The sequence below is a fragment of the Aptenodytes forsteri genome, unplaced genomic scaffold, assembly GCF_000699145.1.
Source record: "Aptenodytes forsteri isolate BGI_AS27 unplaced genomic scaffold, ASM69914v1 Scaffold35, whole genome shotgun sequence".
NCBI lineage: Eukaryota > Metazoa > Chordata > Aves > Sphenisciformes > Spheniscidae > Aptenodytes > Aptenodytes forsteri.
In genome coordinates, this window is record NW_008795334.1 from 3,109,229 (window position 1) to 3,119,786 (window position 10,558).

General features: G+C 39.2%; 1 protein-coding gene across 2 annotated transcripts in view; it reads right to left on the reverse strand.

The window, feature by feature from the left end:
• The window catches only part of TBC1D1 (TBC1 domain family member 1), a 113,672-nt gene extending 105,594 nt beyond the window's left edge, over positions 1-8,078 (reverse strand). For both annotated transcript variants that reach the window (XM_009280157.2, XM_009280156.2), the window contains exon 1: positions 7,569-8,078. In XM_009280157.2, the coding sequence (XP_009278432.1) occupies positions 7,569-7,985 (417 nt within the window). In that variant the 5' untranslated portion in view covers positions 7,986-8,078. The remainder of the gene's footprint in view (positions 1-7,568) is intronic.
• Between the last annotated feature and the right edge of the window lie 2,480 nt (positions 8,079-10,558).

The window sequence follows — 10,558 nt, forward strand, 5'->3', positions numbered from 1 at the left end:
CCAGCCCCTGAGCCACGTGTTGATCAGGTGTGTTTTCCTTTTCCTTTCAGTATTCTTCCCTGCCACATGACAGTGCAGGGGGAATGTGCACAATGAAGTGCACATGACAGCACAAGTAACACACAGCTACTTTCAATATTATTTAAGTTGAAAAATATGCTAACAATGTCATCTGGTAACTATACTGTTGAAGTCACAATAAGAGTTCTTATTAGTCCTTCTGTAGCAGAAATTTCTGTATGATTTGGGATATTGAAGAAATCACAAGAAAATATAATTTTTTATGTTGCTGCCGCTGTAGGAGTGGGAATAGGCATCTCTTTTTACAAACCGTGTGATTAATTTCATCTTCCTTGGGAAGACTTTATCTCTGACTTTAAGTCAGGAAACGGCACTGGTATTGCACAAATTACTTCCTCCATGTGGCAACCACACATAAGGTTCAGCGAAATCACACAATATTTCTTGTAAAATGAGGGTGAACACAGGAGCACTTAGCTAAGCCAGGATGTCACAAAGTCACTCTAGGGTCTGACAAGAGCCCCATAAAGGCTTGGGATAATGCTGCTAGGGACAGGGTCATTGGCCACTAAAGCTCCCTGAAAGAAGAGTTCACATACATGAATCCTTTGAACAGATCCCAGGATAGAGCTGGTGTAGTCACAGTTATGCTCTAGGCTCAGGATGAGCATAAAGCCTGACTAATTTTGAGAGTGTCCAAAAAACAGCTGGCTGTTTGCATTACACAGGACACTCTATTAAGATTTACACAGCTAAACTTTGACCTGCTTTATATACCGGACTACGTATGTGCACAAATATATATTTGCTTTTTCATTTGTTCTGTTGGATTTTTTTCCTTCTGTTTTTTACATTAATTTCTCCAGTTAGCATTTGGGAGACAGGAGAGACTTCCTAAATCAAAAAGCAGGGCTAGCAGTTTGCAATTACGTAGATTCCATCAAAAAAAACAAAGGCGCATATGAATAGGAGGCAGAAAACAGCCAAATTAAGCTCTCACTTGCACTGAAATAAGTCCAGTTACCTCGTTTTGTTTCAGTGGTTTATGCTTTTTGCAAAAGAAGAACCACATTTTAATCTCCCTAGTCTCATCAAGCAGTAAAATACAGTAGAAAAAGATCACCTCTAGCTTTAAAATTATCTTGCCTGAATTCTTTTAAGAAAGAGAAATGGTGCTATTAAAAATGAGGTACTTAATGAGGCCACATCTTAAGAGTCTAATGTAAAAACAAGTTGTGTAAGAATCCTCAGTCACGAAGCTAAGCCTCACAACAACTGCTTTGGAGTTCACTGGACCTCCACCATTCCTTTTATAGATGAATAATGTGAAGTTCACTCACAACATCAGCTCTGTGCAGCCTCACAGAGAGCTAAGTGTTGATTATCTGAAACCAGCTTCTCCAGCACATAATCAGATCACAAACACCATGTAACAAAGAGTACTGCATTCCAGGTAATACGGCATGATCTACTTAAGCGCATAAGCTATTGTAACATATAAAAGCAGGTGAAGGTTGTTTAAAAACACAGTAACTGTTAAAGCAATTGGTGGACCAAAAAAATGAAGACGTCTGACAAAAGAGAGATCGCTGTTGTAACCAAACAGCTCAGCAACAGGGCACGTGCTACATTTTAAAAAGTGCCTCAGTGTAAGGAGATGGGGCTTATCTGTGTCTGCTATGGGGCAGATTTGGCACAAGCAAAGTCAATGAGTAGGCTCAGGTCTCAAGCAGATGTCCCAGTCCGCTGCAGCCATATGGGCACTGCAACTCTCATGGCAACATTCCTGCAGCTGCCAGAAGCCCAGTTCCTGGGCCAAAAGCTGTCCCTGATTTATGACACTACAGAACGAAGATTCAGAAGAAGCAAGCAGATTTGTGCATGTCTTGTGCAGCTGTGATCCTGCTTAAATCACGAGCAATATTTCTCTATAAAATAGAAAAGAACAGTTCTATCCAGTGTTTTGCAATTATAGCATTAACAGCTCTGGTAAACACAAGCATGTATTACAGGCTGTTATGACAACTTGTGTCCAGACTCTTGGGAGGAAAAAAAAAAGAAGAACTAAACTTAACCCTTTCAAAATCTGAACTGAATTTTTTACATTTCTTCATATTCTAGTTCTGCATTGGTCATTGATAATGTCACAGAAATATTTCTCCTTACAAGACATCAGGCTCCAGTTTCTAGGCTCTCCCTCAAATCCTCTAAAACTCTAGTTCATATCACAGAAAGAAAAAAGGAGAAACTTTCAAACATTCTGAGCACCTGCTTCACTAAAAAAAAGGCGACAGTGCTGTCTGCTGACTTTTACTCAGCATACAGGAATTTATTTTACCCTGGGACCAGGAAGAACAGGTGGATGAGGCACTCTACAGACAGCTAGAAGTAGCCTCACATTCACAGACCCTGGTCCTGACGAGGGACTTCAGCCACCCAAGTATCTGCTGGAGGAACAACACAACCGGGCATATTCAATCCAGCAAGTTCCCAGAGAGCATCAATGACAACTTGCCAACCCAAGTGACAGAGGAGGTGATGAGGAGAGGTGCTCTGCTGGACCTCATACTTACTAACGTGGAAGGGCTTGTTGGGGATATGAAGGTCAAAAGCAGCCTTGGCTGCAATGACCATGAGATGGTGGAGTTCAGGATCCTGAGAAGCCGGGCAAAAAGCAAGATCACAACCCTGGACTTCAGAAGAGATTTTGGTGTCTTCAGGGATCTACTTGAAGAAGTACCATGGAATAACGGCTCTGGAGGGAAGAGGGTCCAAGAAAGCTGGTTGTTATTCAAAGACCACCTCCTTCAAGCTCAAGAGAGGTGGTCTCTTGACCACCAAATGACCAAGAAGTCAGCTAAAAATGCCTGCATGGATGAACAAGGAGCTCCTGGCAAAACTCAAACATAAAAAGGGAGAATACAGAGGGTGGAAGCAGGGACAGGTAACCTGAGAGGAATATATAGACACTGTCCAAGCATGCAGAGACATGGTTAGGAAAGCCAAAGTCCACCTAGAGTTGAATCTGGCAAGGGATGTCAAAGGCATCAAGAAGGGCTTCCATAGCTACATAGGTAACAAAAGGAAGACTAGGGAAAATGTGGGCCTGCTGCTGAATGGAGCACAGGACATGGAAAAGGCTGAGGTACTGAATGCCCTCTTTGACTCAGACTTCTATGAAACCATTAAGTTTAGAACTGTTTTTCTTTATTTACAATAAATATAAAAGTATAATAAAGGACAGTACAACCTTAACTTTCCTTAAATCTAAACTAGCCCAGGGCATTATCAGATAAACTAGTGACCAGTATTCCATTTGCCAGCCAAAACATCCATCAAATAAGATTAAACATACCTAAGTAAAACAAATCATTTGATACACCAAAGAAAGATCAACATAATGGCACGTGGAATTACTTTTCCAAACTGAAAATAAGAACAGAAATTACTCTTCCTCTGTAATGTTTTGGCTACTTTGTATCTGCTAGAGAGGGCTATCCTGTGACAGTATACCATTAGCTTCTCATTATCTAACTCTTTCATTCCTCGGAGTGAACGATGCGCTAAAGCAAGGTGTCCTACAGAAAGAGAGTGGTGCTGTGTTTGTAGAGAATGAGCTCATGAAGGAAACAGCACACCTCACCTACAGCTCCAAACTTTCAGACTACCACAACTCAAGTGTAGGACAAAAATGCCAATAATTTTTAATGTATATAGTTTTCAACAAAAACAATTATGTCAATAGCATCACATTTCTGTAGAACGTAAGCAAATGTCAGACCAGAAGCCGCTGGGAAGATACATAGGCTGGTAGCATGTATGTTTTCATTTAAGCCGTGGCACTCTTACAGTACTCAAGTACTCTGGCCAAGCTGTTCAACAAGGCTGCGTTCTTATGATGAAGGTACTATCCCGCAAGCACAGATTTACTGGAGAGTTAATTTTTCCTCAGCTTCCACCACCATTACACAACACAGTATGCATAATCCCCATCTATGAACTATCAGTAGTCTTCATGAGCTCCCTGCAGGCAATATAATTGAATCCAGCTCCATTCCTGAGCACCTACAAAGAATATGCATTAATGCTTCAGCCCCACCCTCAGGCAGAAATTACTCAACCATGAGGCCTCATCAGAACCTCCACAGAATAAGGGTGAAGGGATAAGAAACTCCACTATCTGTAACTAGTGGAAACTTACTGAGGTTATACATGAAGAAGGAAGGAAGGCTCCAGATCCCATATCCAACAGATCTGCTTAGAAAGGAAACTCTAATCCATAAGAGAAGCTCTCCCTAGGCAGTATAAACCTGTCCTTTTAGTAGTAAGTGGAGTGGAATGATCTCTATATGCACATGCTCGTTTTCAAGTAATGTGCCAAGGAGCAGTTTGCCAGGAAAGCTTCTCTCATCCTTCCCTACTTACTGCTATACCAGCAGGGAAAGTGAGCTGTATACTGCCATGATGATGCAATGGAAATAATTACATAAGATCCTACAGAGCAAAGACAAAGACCACAATAGGACACTGCCTTTTCTTTTCGCTTCTGAAGAGGAGCAGAACAAAGAATTCCTTGCAAAGAATCCTGACATTATTTAGTATTAGTTACCTGTCTACTGATTTCTTCTCTAAAGTGGATATGTTGGTAATGGAGCAACAATGAACCTAACAGCCCTGTATTCATATCCAGGAAAAACACTGCATGCGTTCCCACACCCCCATCAATTCTAGATTTTAGCTAAATATTACTCAAGAAAAAATCTCCCATTAACAAAATGCTTTCATATTAAACAGTAAAATAATCCCTCACTAATCAAGTATATGTTCTCACTCAATTTGTATATATAAAGGAGTACAACTACAGTTAATGGACTGCAGTCTATTTGCAATGCTGATGCTAAAAGGCTGACCATTCCTGGTTTTCTGTACTTTCTACCACCTCCAGCGCTATTCCTCTGTCTGCATGAAGATCAAGTTTCTTGTCTCCTCTTCAAAGGCCTTCACTGTTTAGTCTTCTACTCACCTGCTTTCATCTTAACATACTAATCTTCCTAGTCTACTTCTCCCACAGACATCCTTCTGCCCTCTTTTATTCTACTTATCCTGAGGTGGAGATATACTCAGAACTTACTTGCAAAGCCACGAAGTACCTTCTACTTCAAATCCTCAGTCAGACCTGACCTAATGTGAAAACTCTTTGTCAAATATAGCCCTACTACCAATTTATCTATGCAGATACAAAGAACTGTGGCTTTTGCAGTTTACAGTAATTAGTAACCGGTTGGTTTTTTTCAAACAAAAACAGATGAAGTGCAATTATCACAAAAGTTTGGATGTCCAAGATTGCTGGGTAAAGAGTAGTTATGAACACGTAAACTCTGTGACTAAACCTATCTGGACCACTGTGTCTCTTTTACAGAGCTGAAGCAAATAGAAAAAAGAATCCTCAGGAGCAAGGGTGCCAGTACAGAAGTCTGCTGAGTCACACAGGCTGCAAAGGTCCAATTTCTAAAATTTGTTGCTTCTGAAGTTGAACATAAGCTGCAGCAACATAGTGCTGAATTCTTCATCCCAACTCACTCGTTTTTAACAAACAGCTCCCTCAATTTGTAACAGAGGTATACAGTACACTCCTATGCTTTCAAGTTGGGTATCTGCAAAACAGGTAACATCAGTTCACTCCTCTTGATAAATACACAGACATCAATTAGCTAAAAGGCATTATATGACAATATTCAGGGCAGAGTAACAACACCCTATAAAGCATAAGGGCTTTACTTAAAAGGTCGATTAATCAGAAATTACACTGAATTTAAGTAAAACAGGCAGGGCTTCACTTTAGAAGATAAGAACACTTGGCATTTCCATTATCCTTTTGTTAAAACATAGGTCCACAAATGCTGATTAGATGTCTACCTCCTAATTAGGAACATAGCCTGAAAAAAAGTCAAGAGAAACAACCCTTGCAATCAAGGCAAGTTAAGAGACCAGGTGGAAGGTAGTTTTTGAAAGGACAGATAGCTGTGTGAATCTGGGGCTAAGTAGTTAAAATACGCATCAAAAAATTCTGGGTGTTGTCTCCAAAAACATGTAGACACAGCTGCAAATTTAACTAGTGACTTATTTTGTTCTCTTTCATTTCAAACATGTCTAGGAATTTGATCAAACATGAGGAAAAAGTACTTCAATCTTTTGTTGCAAAAGAAAATGTACTGGAGGTGATCGGTGCTGCGTACTCACCATAATCCTGTAAAATCACAAGCAAAACTAAGTGCATAAGCAAACTGCAAAATGCATTTACCAACTTCTATTCAATGCCAAGTTCTGAAACATGTATTCCTTATTTCTGCTTACATACATAAATTTGGTATTCTACATTTTAACTTGACAGGATTTCTCACTTGATGCTTTTGATTTACAACATATTTGCCTTCTAATACACTGGAACTGCCTTTTTATCTGGGAGGATTTAACTAAAGCTGTTTCCATATGTTTTGAGCTCTAAGCTTGAGACCACAGATTTGAAACTGTACAATGTTTTGCTGTTGGGCAGGTTGGCATAAATCCCATGTGTGGTGTATATTCACATAATACCTCCAAAGTGCTTCAGCAGGACATCTCCTATGAGTCAAGCAAGCAGCATGTAGAAAGATGCTGTTTTCCAACATTATAACTAGCGTCTACACTCGAGAGGTGAAGGATATGTCACTGTTTTGTCCCCAGTAGATCACAATAGCTTTGTGCCAAATCCTATTCACCTTACTCATTCACGAGAGTTATTGTCTCACATTACTCCCAAACAAAAGAAGAGATTGACTATTTTTAATGCTTCCACCTTTTCAGCAAAGAACTTGCTCTGAGGAAATGCAGACTGAGCCAAATCTCACCCACAGTGAGACGCGCACACCCAACTCCTGTCTCACGCCATGCAGCAGCAAGCGAATGTCACAGAGTCACAGCACTGTGCTGTGGCCTCTCTCCCATTCTCCAGCATCACCTGCCAAGCTCTGTGGATTACAGAGCTAGGAAGAGGTTTCCACAGTGTCCTGTGGTTGGAGGTATGCTACATATGGAGGCTCCACCTTACCTCCTCCTCCTTCTGAGAAAGGAGGTATCTCTATTTCCCAGTCACATAGGTCTCAACTCAGGAAAATAGAAATTTGAGAGGTCTGACCGTGGGATTAGATAAAGTTCACAGTGACTCAAGGGTGAAATCCTAGCCCTAGTGACATCAACAGAAAAACTCTCACTGACTTGAGGGCCAAGATTTCAGCCCATATCCCAAACTAAAGTGTTTTTTAAGCTGATGAAATTCAGGCTCTGATCCTGTAGGAGATTTACACACCTTTCACTTCACATACTGAGCAGTTCAAATTCAACTGAACCATTAACATCAAGTAAAGTGACGCTTGTCAGTAAGTTTTAGTGAGATCCAGTCTCTAATTATAAATACAATCTTAAGATCTTACACTGTAGTGAAAGGTTTCAAACAGCACAAAAGCAACTCCAATGTTGCTTGCTTTGGTTTTTTTTTTCTTTTTACTTACTTTTGTCTGATCATCAGCTTTAAATACATAGCAGATACTTCGCTGATTTGCTGCTGCATCCTTTATCAGACAAGCAAAGTAGCTTGGATCATGGCTGTTGTGAATCAGCTTGTGGACATGCTGTGGCTTGTATTCAAACAAACTTGAACAAATCAAAGGATCCCACTGCTGGATTTTCCCTGTGTCTGGTTCACATCGCAAACTCGCTGGTGAAACACAAAGTCGGATTTGGCTGATGCTAGGTTCTTCTTTGGAGGACTTTGTACTGAGCATGCGGATCTCTGCCACAATCCAAGGCAGCATTGACATGGTGGTTAGGGAATGCACTGGCAGAGAACCAACAAGCTGGAGACTGAAACTTGCTGAGAAATCACTAGATGTGTGATACTTTTTAACTTTGAATGTTATTGGCTCCATTTTGCAGTCCTTTAGGGAACCTGGCCTAATTCACCAATATTTCAGTTCCATGGAATGACGAAATCTGACGGTTCCTTTGATTAAGGAACAGAAGAGTTCTGAAAGGAAAAGAAATAGTTATGTAGGTGCTGGAACCCTATTAAAAACAAACTGTCAGTAACACAAATATTTAATAGCTTAACATCAGTAGAGACATACTGATCATCCACCATGACCTATCTAGCACATTTCCCCTACTTTGGACCTTACTATTTCAGGTCCAACAAACATAATAGTAGTAAATACATTGCTTAGAAAAAAGTCAGTCCTGATTTAGAAGTTGCTTTACAACCCTTGCTAAACCATCTAATGAGTAACTAAACTCAAAAATGTACATTCTTTCTAGCCTGTGTCTGTTTCATGGGCAGGTGCATGTGGATCACACTGGCCTATTTCAATCCTATTATCACAGAAAGAACTCAGCTGAGCTATTCTGACTTTCATGACAGTTGAAGTCAGTGCTTCACATTTGAAAAAAAAAAGACATAAAAAGGTCATCTTTCTTGTCCATAGGCGGATGATTTTGAATTTGGCTACTAACATGGAGTTGTTTCCTTGGGTATAGTTTGCCAAGTAATCATGGGCTGTTACCAACCAGACTTTTTCATTAAATAACACCCCAGAAATCGCTGTCATATGAAAAAGCTAGCAGCAGTCAACTGACTGATCGCTGATAAACCTGTCAGATAGCAGAGATGAGCAACAACCCTTACAGCATCCCACTAAAAAACAGATGATGATTCACAATCCATGATTGCATTTTAAGGCCTGTCAGCCAGCCAGGCAAACTTAATGTTTGCCACATTGATATTGTATCATTTTCATTTCTTAAAATATCAAATGGAACCAAGTTACATACAACCCTGTTATAACCCTGTTACACCCAGCATCTACTACCACTACTGTTATTACATATTAGTAGTTTTAGTAACAAAATACAATAATTGCATTTATCTATCAATTTCGTTTCGCAAAATATAGTCTATGAAAACACATAGATTGGCATTTGTTATACTACCATGTTTTAACTCCTCATTAACTGAACCTGGTTTCAGCTGTTACATTATTTTGTGCGAGACTGATGAGAAGCTGACAGGCCTATAATTGCCTACATTTAAATACCATGACATTAGTTTACCCTCAGTCTTCTGAGAGTTTCCCATGAAAAGACCTATTAAAACCAACATGAGCAGTCCCAAGAACTCCTTACAAAACATTTTTAATTATGTTTGAACAAGTATTTAATAAATGGCATCTGTTTACTGTGCCAACAGTATTTCTCGTCTTTGTTCATCTACAAACATGATCAAAAATAGCAGTATTTTTTCCTCATGAGTTTTCATTAAACTTTGTCCTTTAGTTGCCCTTGTAAAAATATTTTCAAACTGAGTTTCTAACAGTGCTTCACCTTGTTGAAAATGAAAGGAAATTTTAGGATTAAAAAAACCTTTAAAAAAAATTTCAAGATGGAAATTCATTTTGAACTAAGCAAGTGTTTAAAATGCAACCAATTTGCAAATGTCCAAGTGGGGAAAAATGTTTCTGCAGTAACTGGCAAACTGTAAAAACAAGAGAACTGCAGAAACCACGTCTTTGGGTACATTTACTTTTTTGGAACTTTTTTGCATCTTTTGACAAATGAACTCTGTGGCAACATTACCAGTTCCAAGGATGCCCAATTTAGCAAGAGAATCTAATAGTGCAGGTTTTAAAGACACTATTTGAAGAAATCATCGTAAGTAGCATTCTAGATGTGTAGAAAAAAATTTTTAAAAGCCTTTCTATAAACCTGTGTGTGTGTGTCTGTGTGTGGGAGGTGTGGGAAAAAGGGCCACAAAAATCCAGAATTTGTATGCCTCATTTCAATTATACTACAACTCTTTTTCAATTTTTTTTTGTTTCACAAACAAGCAAGAAAACAACCATCTTTAAGATGAATATAAATGCATTGCATCGTATGGGATAGCAGCTTCAGGAAGCATTTTTACACTTTATCAACACATACGCTAAACATTTGCCAAACACAATTATCATTATAGTTTTGCATTTGTCAGGAATCAAAATGGCCTCTTCTTCTTTGGCGAACTATTACAAATTTTTTCTCCTTAACTGTAACAATGAAAAATAGTTCAGCAACTGCAGGGAAGATTGGATTCATTCATAACTGCAATGGTGTGTAGTCCGAAACACATAAAAATTGAGTTTTTAGCTTTTAGTGTTCTCGTCATTTAGTGGCATACATCATAATCTCAGGATAAGAAAGCCTAAGAAAACTCCATTCTTAGTTGAAAACCGGAGAACTGAGCTACCACATGGATGATGACCTATTAGCCACATACTTTTTGTAACCGTATTTCCCAATTGTGTTTTCTCAGAACTCTTTTTTTAAAAATGCAATTAAATAAAATGCATGTAAAAATACAACAGTCATCCTCATTTAAATCAATTTTTCAAGGAAGAGAAGTTTCATTTGGATTACCACCATCTACCATGCTCTTTTACCCCAGACCTACAAGGCACTGCAGCCTCAAATA